The following is a 21,340-nucleotide window of genomic DNA, read 5'->3' as shown; positions in this document are numbered from 1 at the left end:
CGACTGTGCAAATACTTTTGACCAAAGTCAATTTCGAAAAGCACAGAACAACAAAGAAGAAATAAAACAAGTGAACAAAAAGAAAAGAAAGTGGATTATAAGCAACGGGTGGAAGGAAGACCCTTTATCAAGAGATGCTGTTGATGTGGAAACCGGGATCATTTGCACATCATGTGATATGCAAGGATTATGGAAGAAAGGTTTCATGTGGCTCCCTGTTGCAGGCATTGGAATAAGCCAGTAGTATCAAAATGGTACAAGATTGTACAAACTTTTGGCAGGATGCAGAGAGTGATGGTGGAGAAGGTGTGTGTGTGTGTGTGTAATGAATGCTATCAATGCAGTGCCTAAAGGAATTAAATCACATACAGAGATATCAGTTAATGCCGTTCCAGTGAAACTTCTGATACATAGCGGGCCATATTATACTATTGTCAATATGGAAATTTGGAGGGAACATTTTTAATTTTTATTGTTGTGATCTGCAAGAGACGAGCATGAGTGCACATGCTTATGGGGATGTTCCTATCAACCTAGTTGGGGAATTTCTGGCTCAGTTCAGGTATGGTGGGAGTTTCGTCCAAGGAATCGTTAGTGACGTGCAAAGGTGGAAATTTACTATCCTGGGATGCTCGGGCCGATCTTGTGTTGAGACTTGATCCCGACCATCCCTTGCAAGTTATTGTTGTGCAGAGGACTCCAGGTTCAGTGCAAGTTGTTCAGGTGGGGAACATTTTTCCTGTTAATGTGCTTGCAGAGGTCTTTGCAGAAAGGTTGGAATGCCTTAAGGGATTTGTTCATTTGATTAGGTTAAGGCCTGAGGCAATACCAATAAGGTCAAGAGCGCGCACCATACCACTTGCTTTACGGGTGTATGTGGAAAATGCGTTGAAGAGAATGATGAATGAGGGTATAATTGAGGAGACTGATGCAGCAGAATGGATAAGCCCCATTGTGGCAGTGTGCAAGCCCAATGGGAGCTTAAAGCTATGCATTGACGTTAGGGGCCTTAATAAAAAATAGAAAGCCAGATTTCCACTTCCCAGAATTGATGATTTGTTGGTGAGAATCGGTGGAGCTGCAATGCTTTCAACTCTTGACTTAGTCAGTTTACCATCAAGTTAAGTTACATTCTGACTCCATGGACCTTGTTGCTTTTATAACACCTTTTGGACTATATTGTTGTAACAGGATGCTGTTTGGACTGGTCTCTGCGTCAGGCGTATTTCAAAGAGTCATGAATACGTTGCTAAAGGGCTTGTCAGGGACATACTGCTATCGAGATGATATTTTAGTATGGGGAAAGAATGAGGAGGAGCATGATGTGCAATTAAGAGGTATTGAAGAAAATGGCATAGGCAGGTTTGACTGAGAAATCTAAATTTAAGGCTGCAGAAGTTCAGTATTTGGGGCATGTATTATCGGTGGATGGGGTAAAACCAAAGCATGTAACCTTGGAGGCAATAATGAAGATGAATGCTCCAAAAGATGAAAAGGAATTGTCATTATCTGGGGTTGGTCGAATTCTATGGAAAATGTGTAAAAGATTTGGCTCAGAGGACAAAAACTATGAGAACATTGGTGAAGAAAGGTGTGAGATTTCTTGGGTGTGAAAGATGCAATGATGAATTTGAGGACATAAGAAATACTTTGGTGAGTGTGCCCATTTTAAAGGATGGTTTGGGATGTGGAATTATACACTGATGCAAGTGAGAACAGACTTGGATGTGTATTGATGCAAAGAAAAGGGGATGAGTTGCACACAATTGCTTTTTGCGTCACGGGTGCTTAAGGAGGTTGAGAAGCGTTATTCGGTTGTTGAGAAAGAAGCCTTGGCCAGCATGTCGGCGATTGAAAAATTCCATCAATTTTTGTGGGGGAGAAAATTTGTTGCGCTGATGGATCACATGCCGTTGGTGGGCATTTTTGAAAGTAAAGGGTTGGATGGAGTTTCAGGGAGAATTGTCAGGTGGATTTATTCTCTCCAGGAATTGGACATGGAGGTAAGACACGTGAAGGGTGAGCTGAATGGTATTGCTGACGCGTTGTCACGAAATCTCATAGAGGAAAATGATGTCATGGTGCTTGAGGAAGGAGACGTTTTTGTGAACTGTAAGGTTGCAAAGGAAAATGAATAGAGAGAAGAGGGAGACAATGATGCAGTGTACAAAATGGTGACAAATGTCCAGACGGGATGGCTAGTAGAAGAGATGGATGAACATTTGAGTAGTTACGGGAGGGTGAGAGAATAATTAAGTGTGGAGAAGGGAATATCAAAGGGGGAGTGATCAGTGGTGCCGGAGGGCATGAGGAGAGTGGTGTTGGAGATCGCTCACGAGAGACATTTTAGTGTCCGTAGAACAAAAGGGATGATCTGGCAAGATTTTCGGTGGCCTGGGCTGGACGACGATATTGAGTTATTTTTGAAGAGTTGTGAGGCATGTTTGGATAGTGATAGGCTCTATGTACTAGAGTACTGCCTATGAAGATTGTGGCTGTGGGAATATTGGGTCCTGTGTCTGTTAGGGGTGCCCAAGGAGCATACTTAATGTATATGATGGATTTGTTGTCAAAATGGCCTGAGGTGTGCATTGTGAGGGACATTAGCTCATGCAGGATAATACCATTTTTGGAGTTCGTGTTCTGGAGAGAGGGATTTCCAAGAAGAATTGTCAGATAATGGCCCCCAGTTTGTGGGTAGAGAGATGCAGGAATTTCTGGAAGATAATGGGCTTGAACACTCTACTACGGCTCTCTATAATCCCAAAGGTAATGCCACTGTTGAAAGATTCAATAGAACATTGATGGAGGTGATTAGGATTGCCATTACGCCTGGTGGTGATTGGGAGCAGACAGCTATGGGGCGGGTGGTTCAATATAGAGTTGCACCTCACCAGGTGACGGCTGTGTCACTGTTGGACGCTTTGCAGAAAAGGGAGCCGAATCCTAGGTTGCATCCTTGGTGGTTGAAAAGGTGTGTGGAAATGTCATGATCCATGCCCCTGACCCCCTCGTGTATAACAGTCCCCTGGCAGCAGTGGGGCTAAAGCCCTTCACACTGGCCCCAAGGGCCTTAAAACTCCATCAGAAATATACATGGCGCCAGGCTCATTATCCGGAATAAAGCAATACCAGTTTTGGACCTTATTCCAACATGGAGGCCTATTACACAGCTCAGTTCTTTAGAACCAAGCCATGCGGTCTAGTGTTTTGGATGTGGCTGGGCCTGGAATTACTTGGCTTGGAACTATTTTACCTGGGCTATTTAAACCACACCCAAACAGCAGAACACGCTTTGCGTTATTCTGCACTCCTGCAGCTAACGCTCACCGTGTCCAGCTCCTGCTCATCTGCTTCTCCGGCGGCCCGATCCTCAAGCCCTAGATCTGGATTCCATTAAGAACCTGGAAGAACAAGAACAGCATTAGCAAGCAAGAACACTTACCTGTGAAGTAACCAGTCTTGAATCCATCCTGCGCTTCGCTTAGCTCGCCCATCTCCGGAGTTCGCCGCAACCTGCAAAGGTAAAGAAACAAGGAAATAATTAATAACAATTCTTACCTGGGCAAGCAGCGAGTCCTGGCAGCATCCTGCGCTTCTCTTACCTCGCCCATCTCCGGGTTTCGGCGCAACCAGCGAGGGAGAAGGAACAAGGTCAGCATTAACAAAGCACTTACCTGGGCAAGCAGCGCTTCGATCGCTCATCACTCCGGAACATCACTGCAACCTGTATAAAGAAGAGAACACAGGTTAGCAATTAACACCAATAAACTGCGCAGTGCTCTGCGCATCAATAACTCACTGTGGTCTTCGCCATCAGAGCAGTAACTCCGAGATCGCAACCATCCCTGTAAAAACAAAAAGAGACATTGTTAGGGAACAGCGTATTGGAGTAAGAAGCCGAGAAGATAGAGAAAACGGAGGGAAAGAAAGAGGCAGAAAAGACAGAAAAGACATTAAAACTCACCTGTAAGACAGTAAGCAGAGTCTGAGTTACAGCCGGTCTGGACATGCCATACAGGCACACGGACCAGTGAAGCAACTAGGTCCACGGAACACCCGCACCAACCACGCGCCCCTGCACAGAGATGCAGGACGGAGAGTTCAACGCACAAAAACCTAAGGTGAGCAATAACCCCAAGGCAGGGGATTTGGACCAGAGGGAGGTGGGAGTCCACCCATCATAGAACCAGTATCTTAACCCTCCATTCTCCTGTTATAGGCGCTACCCAACGTCTGGCACATAACCAAGCAGAGAGGGGTCCGGGATAGCGCTTAGACCTCCATCCAGTATCGTGTGGCGCCCCCGTGGATACCAGGTGAGTGTAACAGGAAGTGCAGGGAGATGTACAAACAGGTGTGTTGCAGGAGAGGATGGTGAATGCCCAAGAGAGGTCCAAGGTGAGGTATGATAAAAATAATTGTGTTAAGGGGTGTATTTTTGAAGGAGGGGGCACTGGTCAAGAAAAGGAATGGAAGGAGGGTAGGTAAAGGAGTGGTCAAGTTCTCAACTCCGATAAAGGCGATGAGAGATCTGGGTAACACGATTTTGTTGAGCAATCGTGAAAGGTGGAGTAAAGAGAGGGTGGCTGTGATGAAATGTGATGATGATGCTGGTGGTGGTGAACAGGCAGTGGGTTGTGGTGAGTTAAAGTTGCAAGGACAAGAGGTGTGTTATGAAGAACAACAACAAGATAACTGAATGTTCTCCAGCATGGGGTCTGGCATGGATTCACATGCTCATGAATATTCCCCGTCGTCAGGCCCCGGCCTTGGTATAGAAAAAAAAATCAGTATCAGTTTCGTTTCTGATCTGTCTTTCTTAGTAGTAACCAAACACTGGTCTCTGGGTCATACTGCCCCCAGCCAATGACTGCCCTCTACCTAAGCCCCGCCTCCGGCAGCCATCCTCAGATTTTTACTGCACGTTCAAGTGTTGGGAGTCCTCGTGCTGTAGCTCTCGAGCTTTTGCTGCGGGTTTGCGCTTTTTCAGGAGATTATTCTCATTTTACGGTTAAATAGAGCCTCAAGCTCCACCGTTTCTACATCAGATCAACAGGGATCCGTTTTCGGAGTTTTCTACCCCCTCAATGGTGAAGATTTCATCGAGTTATGCTTTTGGAGGATTCCAGAAGTTCCGAGGCCTACCCCGGACATGGCCCAGGAGAAAGGAAGCTCGACGCCCGGGAAGCTGTTCAGGACCTGCCCTGGATACCAGCTTCAGAATGTTTTCAAGGAGGACGAGCATTCGTTATGCCTCTACTGTCTCCATGAGGACAAGATGCACAAGGAGATTGTCGGAGCGGACCATGAAGGATCGCCACCTCCGTCACGCCAATTGGCTGGAAGGGAAGAGCCCGTCAGAAGAGAAGAAGAAAAAGAAGTCTGAGCGGTCTTCTAAGTCCTGTGAGGGCGCCCCGGCAACGGGGGCCCAACAAAAGGCTAAGCACCGCGAGTCCGCGGGCACCGGGAGCGCCGAACGGTCGGGCTCCTTGGCTGCCAGGCAGGGCGCATCCTCCCCGGCGCCATCAACCATGAGCCAGCGCTCTGGCTCGGGTAAGAGGAAGTCCGAGAACCCGGCGAAGCTACTGGAGAGGCCCTGGTCGATCTCGAAGATTCCGGCAGAGGGGGAGCGAGGCTCGGACCCTCCCCCCAAGGCCCCAGACGTCCAGAAGGTGACTATGGCCTTAATTCACCCTGCTAAGTCCTCGATTGAGGATGTCGCCGCGGCCCTGGCTCAGCCTGTGGAGGCTACACCAGTGGAGGCGCCCTCAGGACCCAGTCTCCCTGCCACCACGGAGGGGGGAGTCTTTCAGGCCCATTGAGAAGACCCCCCCGAAGTCCTCGTTGGAAAAGGTGGGGGAGGGGCTGGTGGCCATCATGGATACGGACACGACCTCTGAAGAAGAGCTCATCGAAGTCGTGGAAGAGGCCCAGCCCATCGGGAGGGATCCGACGAGGGCGACGACGAGAGCGATGGTGTCGCCGACAACGCTCCTCAAGAGCCCTCGCGCCCGTCGTTTCCGACGCCGCAGAACACCTCGGTGGCCATTTTGTCAGCGATTCAGTCCTTATGCTCGGAGATGAGGACAAGGTTGCCCCTTCCCCCGACGGAGGTACCTGAGCCAGACCCGACGGGAGAACCGGAGCCAGGACACTCAGAGAGTCCCCCGCATAAGAGGAGGAGGACGCATCCTTCACCACCTCTCCCACCTCTGCGGCCTGCTCTACCTTCCCCCCGGTCTACTACCCACGGGAATGATACAGGCACGGACACGGCTACGACAGGTACAGATGACGACGAAGGTGACGACGGGACGTGTCCCCCGTCGCCCCCTGCTCAGGCGTCCCCGCCCGATGAGATTGGATCCTTTCATGCCATGATTTCTAGGGCATCCGAGCTTTTTCAGCTCTGCCCAGAAGAAAAGAAGAAAGAAGGGTTCCTTTACCAACGGCGCAAGGCTAAAAGGAAGACGGTCCTCGCCGTACCGCTTCTTGTTGACATCTGGGATGAGGGGCTCGCCCTCCTCAAGAACCCTGCCACGGCGCCGGCAAAGAGGGACCGGTACGAGAAGAAGTACCGGGTCCCCGACGCTGCCCCCTTGTGCCTTCGGGCACAACCTACCCCGGATTCGGTCGTCTCGGCGGCGGCAGCGGCAAAGAAGAAAGCTGGGGGGGCATCGGCCTCGACATCAACTTCCCCGCCGGACGGCGAGGGCAGGAAGTTGGACACGATGGGAGGACGGATCATCTCATCTGCAGCGACGACTATTAAGGTGCTTGAGACAACGAGGATGGCTCAAGGCCACGGATTTCCGCCAGGACGTACAAACCAAGGTTTTGGACATGCCCTTCGATGGGAACAACCTGTTTGGGAAGGCGGTTGATGAGTCCCTTCAGGCCATCAAGACAGACACAGAGACTGCCCGGGCGCTAGGAGTGCTCCAACAACGACGCATCCCTGTAAAAACAAAAAGAGACATTGTTAGGGAACAGCGTATTGGAGTAAGAAGCCGAGAAGATAGAGAAAACGGAGGGAAAGAAAGAGGCAGAAAAGACAGAAAAGACATTAAAACTCACCTGTAAGACAGTAAGCAGAGTCTGAGTTACAGCCGGTCTGGACATGCCATACAGGCACACGGACCAGTGAAGCAACTAGGTCCACGGAACACCCGCACCAACCACGCGCCCCTGCACAGAGATGCAGGACGGAGAGTTCAACGCACAAAAACCTAAGGTGAGCAATAACCCCAAGGCAGGGGATTTGGACCAGAGGGAGGTGGGAGTCCACCCATCATAGAACCAGTATCTTAACCCTCCATTCTCCTGTTATAGGCGCTACCCAACGTCTGGCACATAACCAAGCAGAGAGGGGTCCGGGATAGCGCTTAGACCTCCATCCAGTATCGTGTGGCGCCCCCGTGGATACCAGGTGAGTGTAACAGGAAGTGCAGGGAGATGTACAAACAGGTGTGTTGCAGGAGAGGATGGTGAATGCCCAAGAGAGGTCCAAGGTGAGGTATGATAAAAATAATTGTGTTAAGGGGTGTATTTTTGAAGGAGGGGGCACTGGTCAAGAAAAGGAATGGAAGGAGGGTAGGTAAAGGAGTGGTCAAGTTCTCAACTCCGATAAAGGCGATGAGAGATCTGGGTAACACGATTTTGTTGAGCAATCGTGAAAGGTGGAGTAAAGAGAGGGTGGCTGTGATGAAATGTGATGATGATGGTGGTGGTGGTGAACAGGCAGTGGGTTGTGGTGAGTTAAAGTTGCAAGGACAAGAGGTGTGTTATGAAGAACAACAACAAGATAACTGAATGTTCTCCAGCATGGGGTCTGGCATGGATTCACATGCTCATGAATATTCCCCGTCGTCAGGCCCCGGCCTTGGTATAGAAAAAAAAATCAGTATCAGTTTCGTTTCTGATCTGTCTTTCTTAGTAGTAACCAAACACTGGTCTCTGGGTCATACTGCCCCCAGCCAATGACTGCCCTCTACCTAAGCCCCGCCTCCGGCAGCCATCCTCAGATTTTTACTGCACGTTCAAGTGTTGGGAGTCCTCGTGCTGTAGCTCTCGAGCTTTTGCTGCGGGTTTGCGCTTTTTCAGGAGATTATTCTCATTTTACGGTTAAATAGAGCCTCAAGCTCCACCGTTTCTACATCAGATCAACAGGGATCCGTTTTCGGAGTTTTCTACCCCCTCAATGGTGAAGATTTCATCGAGTTATGCTTTTGGAGGATTCCAGAAGTTCCGAGGCCTACCCCGGACATGGCCCAGGAGAAAGGAAGCTCGACGCCCGGGAAGCTGTTCAGGACCTGCCCTGGATACCAGCTTCAGAATGTTTTCAAGGAGGACGAGCATTCGTTATGCCTCTACTGTCTCCATGAGGACAAGATGCACAAGGAGATTGTCGGAGCGGACCATGAAGGATCGCCACCTCCGTCACGCCAATTGGCTGGAAGGGAAGAGCCCGTCAGAAGAGAAGAAGAAAAAGAAGTCTGAGCGGTCTTCTAAGTCCTGTGAGGGCGCCCCGGCAACGGGGGCCCAACAAAAGGCTAAGCACCGCGAGTCCGCGGGCACCGGGAGCGCCGAACGGTCGGGCTCCTTGGCTGCCAGGCAGGGCGCATCCTCCCCGGCGCCATCAACCATGAGCCAGCGCTCTGGCTCGGGTAAGAGGAAGTCCGAGAACCCGGCGAAGCTACTGGAGAGGCCCTGGTCGATCTCGAAGATTCCGGCAGAGGGGGAGCGAGGCTCGGACCCTCCCCCCAAGGCCCCAGACGTCCAGAAGGTGACTATGGCCTTAATTCACCCTGCTAAGTCCTCGATTGAGGATGTCGCCGCGGCCCTGGCTCAGCCTGTGGAGGCTACACCAGTGGAGGCGCCCTCAGGACCCAGTCTCCCTGCCACCACGGAGGGGGGAGTCTTTCAGGCCCATTGAGAAGACCCCCCCGAAGTCCTCGTTGGAAAAGGTGGGGGAGGGGCTGGTGGCCATCATGGATACGGACACGACCTCTGAAGAAGAGCTCATCGAAGTCGTGGAAGAGGCCCAGCCCATCGGGAGGGATCCCGACGAGGGCGACGACGAGAGCGATGGTGTCGCCGACAACGCTCCTCAAGAGCCCTCGCGCCCGTCGTTTCCGACGCCGCAGAACACCTCGGTGGCCATTTTGTCAGCGATTCAGTCCTTATGCTCGGAGATGAGGACAAGGTTGCCCCTTCCCCCGACGGAGGTACCTGAGCCAGACCCGACGGGAGAACCGGAGCCAGGACACTCAGAGAGTCCCCCGCATAAGAGGAGGAGGACGCATCCTTCACCACCTCTCCCACCTCTGCGGCCTGCTCTACCTTCCCCCCGGTCTACTACCCACGGGAATGATACAGGCACGGACACGGCTACGACAGGTACAGATGACGACGAAGGTGACGACGGGACGTGTCCCCCGTCGCCCCCTGCTCAGGCGTCCCCGCCCGATGAGATTGGATCCTTTCATGCCATGATTTCTAGGGCATCCGAGCTTTTTCAGCTCTGCCCAGAAGAAAAGAAGAAAGAAGGGTTCCTTTACCAACGGCGCAAGGCTAAAAGGAAGACGGTCCTCGCCGTACCGCTTCTTGTTGACATCTGGGATGAGGGGCTCGCCCTCCTCAAGAACCCTGCCATGGCGCCGGCAAAGAGGGACCGGTACGAGAAGAAGTACCGGGTCCCCGACGCTGCCCCCTTGTGCCTTCGGGCACAACCTACCCCGGATTCGGTCGTCTCGGCGGCGGCAGCGGCAAAGAAGAAAGCTGGGGGGGCATCGGCCTCGACATCAACTTCCCCGCCGGACGGCGAGGGCAGGAAGTTGGACACGATGGGAGGACGGATCATCTCATCTGCAGCGACGACTATTAAGGTGCTTGAGACAACGAGGATGGCTCAAGGCCACGGATTTCCGCCAGGACGTACAAACCAAGGTTTTGGACATGCCCTTCGATGGGAACAACCTGTTTGGGAAGGCGGTTGATGAGTCCCTTCAGGCCATCAAGACAGACACAGAGACTGCCCGGGCGCTAGGAGTGCTCCAACAACGACGGCCGTCCTTTCGGAGCTCCGGAGGCAGACAAGGTGCCTCCAAGGGATCCGGCAGTGGCTCCTCCACTTACCAGCAAGATCTTCGTCCCAGGAAGCCTACAGGGGACGCAAGTCCGTTGGTGCCCGTCGTCGTCGACAAGGAGGTCAAGGAGGCAAGGCGGCCTCCAAACAAGATTGAACCGACCGTGGGTCGGACCTCCGACGAAGCACCCCGGTGGGAGGCCGGCTGGCGAGATTCGTCAGCGTGTGGGAGTCCATCTCCACCAACCGTTGGGTGCTGGACGCCCTGGCCCAAGGGCATGCCCTCGAGTTTCAGAAGAAGTGCCCTCGCGTTCCACCCGTGGCCAGGAAGGAAAATCACATCCCTCAACTACTGTTGGAAGTAAGGGCGATGCTCTCAAGAAGGGTGCCATCGAGCTTGTCCCAAAGAGGCTTCGGGGCTCCAGAGTTTACTCAAGGTACTTCCTCGTAAAAAAGAAGACCGGAGGATGGCGCCCCATCCTGGACCTACGACGACTGAACAAGTACATCAAGCCACAGAAGTTCCGTATGGTCACCCTCCAGCATGTGCTGGGACAGCTGGAGGAGGGCGATTTCCTGTCGTCGTTGGACTTGGAGGATGCCTACTTCCACATCCCCATTCTAAAAAAGACACCGAAAGTTCCTCAGGTTCGTGGTCCAAGGGCGGCACTACCAGTTCAAGGCCCTCCCGTTCGGATTGAAGTCGGCACCCAGGGTGTTCACCAAGTGACTCGTGGCGGCGCGGCTGCGCCTACAGGGGATCCACGTCTACCCCTACCTGGACGACTGGCTCATCCGGGCAAGGACAAGGGAGCTCGCCGTGGAGCACACTGCGAAGACCGTCCAGCTGCTCACGGACCTGGGATTCTCCAACTTTCCAAAATCCCACCTGGTTCCCTCGCAAGTCGCCCTGTTTCTGGGAGCCAAGCTCGACACAGTGGCGCGGCTGGCCTCGCCGTCGGAGGAAAGGACCAGGACCATTCTGGGCAAGGTGCAGCGTCTGCTGGCCACGGACATGGCCAGGGTAAGATCTATCAAGTCCCTCCTCGGGATGATGTCCTCCTGCATTTATCTGGTGCGCCTTTGCAGGCTTCGGATGAGACCCTTACAGGAGTTCCTCGACGCCCGCTGGATCCAGTCGACGGGCAGCTTCGAGGACAGGATCCCTCTCAACGAGACGTTCCGTCAGGCGATCCGGTGGTGGGGTACCCGCTCCCATCTGTCGGCGGGCACGGACTTTCAGACCCCAGCTCACCAGGTGACGGTGACGACGGACGCCTCCCTGGAAGTTTGGGGAGCACACACCGGAGATCTTCACGCGAGAGGCCTTTGGCTCTCAGATGAGAAGTCTCTCCACATCAACATCTTGGAGCTCCGCGCGCTGTTCGGGGCCCTCATGTCTTTTCTTCCGTCCCTCAAGGGCAAGGTGGTGAGGATCTTCACCGACAATACCACCACGATGTTCTACATCCGGAAGCAGGGCGGAACCAGGTCCCCGGCCCTATCCAAGGAAGCCCAAGATCTGTGGCATTGGGCCGTCGCCCAAGGGATATTTCTGGTGCCTCTTCATCTGGCAGGAATAAAAAACACGATCGCCGACTCACTCAGCAGGGAGCTGCGCTCGTGCCACAAGTGGGAATTACGCCAGGATCAAGTGGATCGACTCTTCCGACGATGGGGCGAACCCCAAATCGATCTCTTTGCGACGGCGACGAATTCCAAGTGCTGGAGGTTCGCCAGCAGGTTCCTCCAGCCGAGGAGCATGGGCGATGCTTTCTCCTTCCCCTGGGACGGCCTATTTCTTTATGCGTTCCCTCTGCTGTCGTTGCTGCTCCGGCTCATCAACCAGCTCAAGAGGTCCCGGTGCAGGATGATCCTCGTCGCACCGGCGTGGCCGAGACACATCTGGTTCCCGGACCTTCTGGACTTGTCAACATCCCCACCAATCAAGCTGGCGACGGACGCAGACCTTCTCTCCAGAGAAGGAGGCGCCATTTTTCACCACAACCTGGAGTCGCTGAACTTGCAGGCCTGGCTCCTGCAGCACTAGAGTCTGGAGGGTACGACATCCCGGCCGGCTGCAGAGAGGTTCTTGCAAAGGCCAGGGCGTCCTCAACTCTCAAGTGCTACGGACATAAATGGAAGAGGTTCTCTGTCTGGTGCCGTGCGCAGAAGATTAACCCTCTGCGGATTACGGCCCCTCAAGTACTGCCGTACCTACTGTCGCTGGCCAAAGCTGGACTGGCTCACGCCTCCATCAAAATACATCTGGCTGCAATCTCCCGATATACCAGGACGACGGGACGGGCGTCCTTATGGTCTCATCGCCTGGTTAAAGAATTCATGAAGGGACTATTCCGATAATTCCCGCCGGTGAAGGCTCCTGCCCCGGCATGGGAGCTTAATGTGGTGCTGACCAAGCTCATGGGGGCCCCATTCGAGCCTATGCATTTGGCGCCTTTGAAGTTCCTGTCATGGAAGACAGCTTTCCTCGTGGCCATCACCTCCACACGACAAGTGGGAGAGATCCAGGCCCTATCTTGCAAGCCTCCATGCTTGACTTTTCATGACACGAGGGTGGTGCTGAGGACACACCCATCCTTTATGCCCAAGGTTTCGTCGGACTTCCACCTCAACGAGCCCTTGGTGTTGCCAGTTTTCTTCCCGTCGCCTTAGTCGCTGGCCGAGAGGACTTTGCACTCACTGGATGTAGCTAGAGCGCTGAACTTCTACGTGGACCGCACGAAGAGTTTTCGGAAGACGTCACAGCTGTTTGTGAACTTTGGGACTGTGAATCAAGGGAAGGCTCTCTCGAAGACTTCCATTTCCAGATGGCTCTCCGGCTGCATCATGCATTGTCACCGGTTGGCAAACCGACAGCTGCCCGGCCGTCCGAGAGCCCATTCGACCAGAGCGATCGCTGCTACCACGGCGTTCTTGTCTGGTGTGCCCCTGCTGGACATCTGCAGGGCTGCGACGTGGAGGTCGACGCACACCTTCACAAGATTCTACTGCGTCGATCGGGACTCCAGGGAGGAGTCCAGGGTCGGCCAGGCAGTGCTGCGCAACCCGTTCGTCTAAGGTGAGCCTGGTGAGGAGGTAAGAGTTGCTTAATGTTGAGTTGTTGTATTGCTTAATGTTGAGCCTGTTGCCACCTCCCGTGGTTGTGCATGTGTGTACTGCTATGTATTCTCTTATTCATGAGCATGTAAATCCATGCCAGACCCCATGCTCGAGAAGGAACAAGTTACTTACCTGTAACTGTTGTTCTCCAGCATGGGTCTGGCATGGATTCGCATGCGAACCCTCCCGCCTACCCCTCTGCGGCTCTTCACTTGGTCATGCTGCCACTTTACGTGCTACCAAATCTGAGGATGGCTGCCGGAGGCGGGGCTTAGGGAGAGGGCAGTCCATTGGCTGGGGGCAGTATGACCCAGAGACCAGTGATTGGTTACTACTAAGAAAGACAGATCAGAAACAAAACTGATACTGATTTTTTTTTTTCTATACCGAGGATTCCCGGCCTGATGACAAGGAATATTCATGAGCATGTGAATCCATGCCAGACCCATGCTGGAGAACAACAGTTACAGGTAAGTAACTTGTTCCTTTATGTATATAGTTAGAGGAGAGAAGGTGTGTTGTATTTATGTACTGTGAGAGTCCCTGGGGATCTGTCATCCAGGTGGCAAGGACAGGGCCATCGCTTTTGGATCCAGTTCCTGGGGATGGACCAGTGAGGGAGGATCACCTGGATGGGGGGGTCCTTGGGGAGTGGGAGTTGGACACTGACGGGTGAGACGCGGTATCCCCCTTCTTTAAACACACTTTTCCCCATCCTACCAGGATATTTAAAAACACTGTCCCAACACAAGGATCAGGCAATTGACCAGAATCACACACAGCTGAACGCCCTTTCCCTTCCCCACAGGGATAAAAGGTGTAGCACGACTGAACCCTATGAGCAAGGCAAACTGCATGACATGAGCTCTAACTCAGCACGGCAGTTCAAGAGGAGGCGAAAGACGGCGAAAGTCGAGAGCATACCAAGGGGGAGAAGTGACCTTGCCCTTATCGACAGAGACCCATGAAGCCTCAAGGGAAGGAATCGTAAGACTGCGAACAATAGCCAGCGTGTGTTGCAGTAGATGTCAACGGTGCCGGGCGCCTCCTCCGCTGACAGCCAAGCCGAGAGAGACATATGGCCCAATGGTACCGGCCATGACTCTACAGACAAGAAATTAAAGCAGTTCATCACAGCCAGTAAGAAAAGGGGACAGCTGATAAAGAAACCGAACTGTGTTGAATGAAAGTAGCAAGCGGCTAATTGAACTTTAAATAAACAAAGAACTGTTGATATAAGAAAAGGGGAAAGCCAGCATAGCAGAATCAAACACCACGTGGGTGTTCAGTCGAGAATCTCTAGGCGATTACCCTGCTATTCAAACTACAGTAACCAGAAGGCCTTAAGAAAAGGCAGAAGGGGGTCAAAGTGGTCATACAGGGGTCTTGTCAAATCCTCCATACACTCGAAAGTCTTTGACTGATAGATGATTGAGACAAACCCCTCATGGTATGAGGAGTGCATTGTAAAGGTTGGCAAGAGTGAACCCAGCGGAGGGATGCTAACAAAATGGGATGTGGAAAGGAGTGAACATGGTGGAGGGAAGTCCACAGAATGTTTGTTTGAAAAGACATTGAGATGTGTGAGTGTAAGATTCTAAAGTTATGTGAACAGTGTGTGGAAAACCCGAAAGAGGGAGATCCAGGAGTGGAAAATTACCACCCAAAGTTTGTTGAGAAAGGAACTGTTAAATTTAATTGTTGAGTACGACTGGAAGAGGTCTGCACCCGGAAGAGGGGGACCCAGGGGTGAGACCATCACCCAAAGCCATATGTGGAATAGAACATTTGTTGTGTATTGAAAATATCAGGCCCTCGGAGGCAAGAGACTTTTTTATTGAAAAGAGACTTGTCGACTCAAGCTGGGAAAGCTAGAGTGTGTGCCGTGCTCAGGAGACCCACCTTGTCCCGTGCTGAAAACGTTGGGAAAGGAGACCCCTGGCAGTCACATCTGGACTTATTATTTGTGAACACATTTTCCTTTATTGAAATCCCTATCACACACTCTTTACATGATTAATTGTAAGGATTTGGCAAGATTTTATTTATAGTATAGTATAGGCCTTTTTACTTTGTCAAGAGGACTGCCTTAATTTTCATTTGATGGTCGACACTTGCTCCCATTTTAGGTTAGGCGTTTTCCCAACCTGCATCTTGTTTAAGTAAACACCCTTGAATCATGATCACTTGTCTGACTTTACTGTTGGCCACCATGAGTTCCTTACAGTACATAGTTACCTGAGCTATCTTATTTACCTACAATTTTAATGCAATGTTAACGCAATGCTGTGTTTTATTGTTCTGGACGTTCCAGAACAGATATGGGTTGATGATCATACATGGTTCCAGGGAGAATGTTTGTGTTTGAAGAGGGACCGTTGTGGTAAGGGGCAATGGTTTGGGGCTGCTAATGTTATATCTTGAATAAAAGACATTTTGATTCTTACCGTGCTTAGAGGATTCCTGAACACAATAATTAGCACCCAGATCATTGCTCTGGGTGATGAGTGTTTTTTTTATATAGAAAAAAGATGTTCCCTTTTGATGAAAGGGGCATGTGCGTTGTGGCAAGCGTTCATCAAAGGCGTGGTCAAGCCGTTTAAACACTGATGCAGAGGTGGACTGGCCTATAGGGAACTCTGGAGATTTCCCAGTAGGCCTCAGCAACCCGGGCCTCTTTTGCGTGGTAACCTGTTTTATTCCCAAATGTTCTCATAGGAAATGGGTTTGGCTTGCTAAAAATGTGTAACATGGGGCCTCTTTGAATATTATTTCCAGGGCCTCTTGGTTCCCAGTCCACCCCTGGCCAGCCAATGTAAACTTGAGTCTCTCTCCTACTCTGGACCCGACCGGGGCAATATAAGAATAAACAGAAGAATTGTGCCACCGGGGAAGGATTTCTTGATAGAACCATATTCTTATGAAATCTCTTGTGTAGGATGCATCAGAGTTGTTAATGTGTTTCTGCTCAAACCTGACTGTGTCACTCAGGCGAATTTCAATTGTGAACAAATCAGAAAGGCAACTACTTACTATATGCCTTGCATGTTGTAAGTTATTTATTCAGCAAATAATTAAGCAATTAATGTAATATATCTTCAAAACCAATAAACAAACACATGTTATACAATGAATGAATTAAGCAAAAAATTACATATATCAAAACATAGTTATACAGAAAGTTGGAAATATATCAGTCATGCAATAGACTTCTCAGTCAGGCATTCACTTCTCGGTGGCGGCTCCCGTTTGCTGCTGAGCGTCAAGGCAGTCCGTCAGTGTCTGATTGGCTTTCTTCTCTTTCTCTGCGAGCCTCAGGTAAGTTGCGCATCGGTCTTCTGGAGCATTGACAGCTCTGTTGATCCTCTGTGGCTTTACCGTTTTGCTTCACACTGCTCCGGGAACACTTTTCTTCCTCAGCGGGGCTTCTTAGTATGCTGCATTCCGCTGTTCGTACTCTGCAGTTCAGCTGGGCTGCACCTTTCGGGGTGACTCTCACTTGCCACACACTGCTTCGAGAACACGTCTACTCAGCTAGGCGGCGTCTTAATATGCTGCTTTCCACTGCACGTACTCTGCTGTTCTACTGGACTTCACCCTTCAAGAAGACTCCTGCTAGCAGGTTTCTCTCCGTGGCTGCTCATGCTCTTTGGATGGATTCAACTTTCGCAGCTATGCCTCGCGCATGGCTATTAACTGCTCCTCAGCCTTCTTCTTCTGCTGCACTTTCATTCTCTAAATCCACATCAGCTTCAACCACTACTCCTCGAGCTGGTTCTCATCTTGGGATTCAAATATCCTGCTCAGGTGGTTTGAATGACTGCAACTAAACCGCACATTTGAGTTTTCACCATTCTGAAAGTTCATTGCTTCTGAGCTCCTCTTCTTCGTCCTAGTGTTTTGGGAACTGAAGTCCATAGAAGAGTGTATAACATTAAGTTGTTCCATTTTACAATAAGCTATTATCAAGTCAGGAATTCTGAGATGAGGAGCTCCCCACTGTCTGTCGGCATGAGTCACCTCCCCTTTGATCCTCCCACATGAAACTACCCCAAGAGTCAAGTTCAGGTAGTGGCTGCCTTTCCCTGGCCACAGGAGAAGGCTCCCATACAGGGATTTTAGTGATGATCTCACTGGATTCATCAGAGATCCACCATACTGGACTCTGCTGCAACTATCAGATGGAAGAAACTCTGGTTGAGAGAAGCCACCCTGGACCAGACACCCCCTTAGACTGAAGCTGCAGAAGTTACTCCCTGCATCGGATTGCATGTGTTTGGTAGCTGCAGGGCCATCTACACCACAAAAAAAGTGGTTTGGGAGGAGCAGGGGCAGTGCTGCCCTTTTCACTTTACCTACACATAGTGCTTAGTGAACCTTGTCCCACAACTTCCTCTCTAAAGACCTGATCCTTCGTAGCTTGTGTATTGCCTGGTGGTATGTAGGAAGGCACAGCACTATAACTGGCCGCAGGAGGCCAGGGGGGCTGCAGATGGGGAGGGAGGAAGGTAGTGTGGTCTGTATGATGCAGTGTGTACAATTTCGTGATGCTTGTATCGTTTTGAAATGCAGTGCTTTACTTTTGGAAGGAAGCAGAAAGCACAAATACTTTGAAAACAGGTACTAAGTTGCTTCATTTTCAACAGCTCCTCTATATAATGCTATCTGATGGCCATTGATTACTTCTATCGCCAAACAGCCAAAACTGACAATGGCGGTAGCCAGAAAGTGGCATCTCTATCTAATACAAAATGTGACTGTAATCTCTCCATGGAACACCTTTTACAGAGTTTTTTCAAATAGAGCCTTAAAACGTACGTGGAATTATCTCACTATAATCAAAGTCCGGGGACTAAAAGGTCAACATTTTCTTCCTTTAAAAAGAATAAACAAATTGTGAATATTAACATGAGGCATTGTGATATTTAATTACATCAAATAAGTTAATGTGAATACCCATATCACTAAGTATTTCTAACATTGGAATGTGCTCCTAAAGAGATGCAAAATCTTGGTCTGCCTCCATGTAACTAAGCCACAGTACTGTGCCTTGCTGTGCAATCCTAGAGCAATAGAAGGTACTTCAAGCTGTACGTTTCAGACTCGACTCAAGTTAAGGTTGTATCTCTCAAACTAGTGAGAATCTTCTTACCATCCTAAAACATGTTTCTATCATATACTTGTTATATAGGCCTGCGGTCAAAATATATAATGTGTATACATCTGTATGTGTGTCCCCAATTTATTTTATGAACATGGATTAGGTCTACCTTATCTATATGTTTATGGCTTTAAGCCGCATTTGATCTTCTGTGTTTGCGTCTATATTTCATTTTAACCTGGCTATGTATGACTAGTGGTAGTTATTGTGGTACTAATATTTGTAGTATGCATTTTGATGGTTTGTTTTCCCTGTGATTCTATTCCTTAACCTAAGAAATAGTGAATTGACAGTGCAGTTTTATATATACACCTGTCAATCTTTGGCAGCACAAATCGGAGTAAGGTTAGGCGAAGAGGTGACTGAAAGGTTTGGCTCCCTTGAGGCATTTTCAACCCATTAAACGTGCCTTTTAGACCAAAGTAAATTTGTAAAGAAAATATGCTTTTATCCATCTATATTCTACTCACAAACATACATAAACTCATGCCAAAAAAAAGGTTTGTCGTGCTTTAAAGGAAAGCATACATGCCTGTGTATCACAATGAATTTTCTTCATGAGTTTGCATCAATGTGTTCAAATTAAAATAAATTAAAGCAAGAATCTGTGCAAATTCATCAAAGGCCTGAGATTACTACCAATGTTTTAGGTCATCTGTACCAAACATAATGAAATAATGTCATAGGTGGATGATAACCCTTTCTTTTAAATCTGTTGGTTTTTAGGACCACAGCGGCAGCTCGGAACTCCAAGAAATCATGAGAAGGCGGCAAGAAAAAATGAGTGCAGCCTCCACTGATTCGGGAGTGGAGTCTTTTGATGAAGGAAATAGTCACTGAACGTTATCTGGCTCTGTTCGATTGCTTCGAGTTTGATATGTATTCCAACATGCTTTGTTTTAGGAAGCCATGAAGGAGATGTCTGATTTGTGTAGGCATAATGTATCGCCATAATGAAGCTGTGCAATCAGTCAGCAGAATTACCCAGCAAACGCCAACAGATAAAGTACTTGAAAGTGACATTGTGGCAAGGACTCTGCACTGCATCACACAAGATTGTTTGTTTTTTCATTCTTGTACGAAGAGATTCCTTTCAGCTTGGTGGACAATACCTTGGTCTTTTGCTGTTTTTGCAATTATATCAATCTCTATCGTATTTGCTCTTGTTGCTCACTTCTCTTACCATTTCTGAATGCCACCTGCAAATACTTTTAGATTTTCTGAGATTCATCTATGATGCCAACAATCTAACTACAAATAGATTTTGAATGAACACACACATTGGTGGTATTTTAAAAGATGTTAGAAGGCAATATAGCCATCCGAGCAAAATGTAATATCTTAAGCATTTTGTACATTTACTAAATCAATGGATTTGTAAAGAAATTGTTTTCCACATATTTAAATAGGCAAATGTAAAAGAGGATCTTTAGCTTTAATAAGATAAGACTAAAGTGTCTCATCTTTTCCTATGCCATTTCAAGGGTGTGCAATTTATCCAGTACAATGTAGTAATTATCATAATTTGTTATTCATTGTAAAATCTGTATGTGCATATGCAAGATGACTTTTGTTCATGTATAAATACAAGTGTGAAACACAACCAGTTCCAAAAAGATCTTATTGTAAATGCTATTTTTGAGAAATAATTATTTTGTTGTCATTCAATGTTAATATTGCTTTGCAAATATATTTAAGAGATGTTACAAAATGTTGTATATTTTGACAAACTCATTTAGAATGATTCATAAATATATAGTTTCATAGTGCCTTTACACACGATTCAGCTAATTAGTCTGCAATAAACAGTATTTGCTCTATGTGTAACTGCTTTATCCAGTTCCTTTGATTGGGTAGAATGGCAGGTTGAGGACCTGATCTCATTGGGAGTTATGCATAAGACAAATGGATTTCGGTTTTGGGCAGAAATACAATATTGCATTAGTGAAGGGAATGATTAACATTGAACCAGCTCGGAGCTGGTGGTAATTCTGGCACCCCACCATCAAAAACTGCCTGCATTACTGGTACAGTTATTACCAATGCCCGTAATGGTGGCAACTCCCCCCATAGAGTCCTGCCGGACTCTATAGAATCTAGAGTACTTTCCCTTACTGGCACTTGGAATCTGCCAGTAATTCCAGCAGACCAAGTGCCGGTAATGGTACTACCGTTTGATGATATCCTGCCAGATTTACCGGTGGGATACCACCAAACTTCTAATGAGGCTCATTGTCTTTGTCGATCACTTGTTAAAACTGTGTTAGAACCTTCAAACATAAATTATTCACCCTGGCTCGCAAACACAAATTGCTACATCATATGCTGCATCTACACCCATTACCATGGTTGCAGGATTTTTTGAGTTGGAAGATTTGATTTTGATAGCAGAAAACATCTTCGATACACCTTACCTGAATCCATCACATTGGTTTGATGTTTATCTTTACTGGTTGTATGTTCTACCGTATAGGCGTGTGTGTGTAACCATATTGTCAAATATCGCACAATAACCTGCCATTTGAATCACTGCTTCCCAAATACATTTTCTGTCTTGGAATGTCTACGTGTTTTGTCGTATTAGTAGATATAGAATAGTCAATCATCCTTTTGAAAATACATAAAAAACAACTTATCATAGTAAATGTATGTCCATTTCTGTTTGCCCTGATTTAACATTTCCTGTTATTGACTCTGAAAACATAAAACGGCGATATGCTCTTCACAAGATACATCTGTTTAGAGTATGCTGAGCGGGCACAGAAGCGATGACTCAGACGTTTGGGAATCCAAGGCTTTTATATTTTTTTACGATCAAGACAAGGTGAAGTACAACCAAGGAATGCTTCGCAACAGCTTCAAATGAGACCATTTTAGGGTAGGACTGAAAGTGACTTGACAAAAGCTGTAATGTTCTCGGGATGCTGGTTTATTCACCTGATTTATGCAAAATATTATCACAGCAA

The 21,340-nt window shown here is 48.8% G+C and overlaps 1 protein-coding gene across 8 annotated transcripts in view; it reads left to right on the top strand.

Annotated features, from left to right (window-relative positions):
* EPS8 (EGFR pathway substrate 8, signaling adaptor) overlaps positions 1-20,201 on the top strand; it is a 1,868,600-nt gene extending 1,848,399 nt beyond the window's left edge. For 4 of the 8 annotated variants that reach the window (XM_069628372.1, XM_069628373.1, XM_069628371.1 and 1 more), the window contains one exon: positions 19,101-19,362. In XM_069628372.1, the coding sequence (XP_069484473.1) occupies positions 19,101-19,214 (114 nt within the window). In that variant the 3' untranslated portion in view covers positions 19,215-19,362. Of the gene's footprint in view, positions 1-19,100 lie in introns of all 8 variants that reach the window. The other 4 variants (XM_069628376.1, XM_069628375.1, XM_069628377.1 and 1 more) reach the window with 2 other exon arrangements.
* The last annotated feature ends 1,139 nt before the right edge of the window (positions 20,202-21,340 follow it).

The sequence above is a fragment of the Ambystoma mexicanum genome, chromosome 12 (genome assembly GCF_040938575.1).
Source record: "Ambystoma mexicanum isolate Mex_15411 chromosome 12, UKY_AmexF1_1, whole genome shotgun sequence".
Taxonomy (NCBI): Eukaryota; Metazoa; Chordata; class Amphibia; order Caudata; family Ambystomatidae; genus Ambystoma; species Ambystoma mexicanum.
This window is presented reverse-complemented; position numbering and strand designations above follow the sequence as displayed.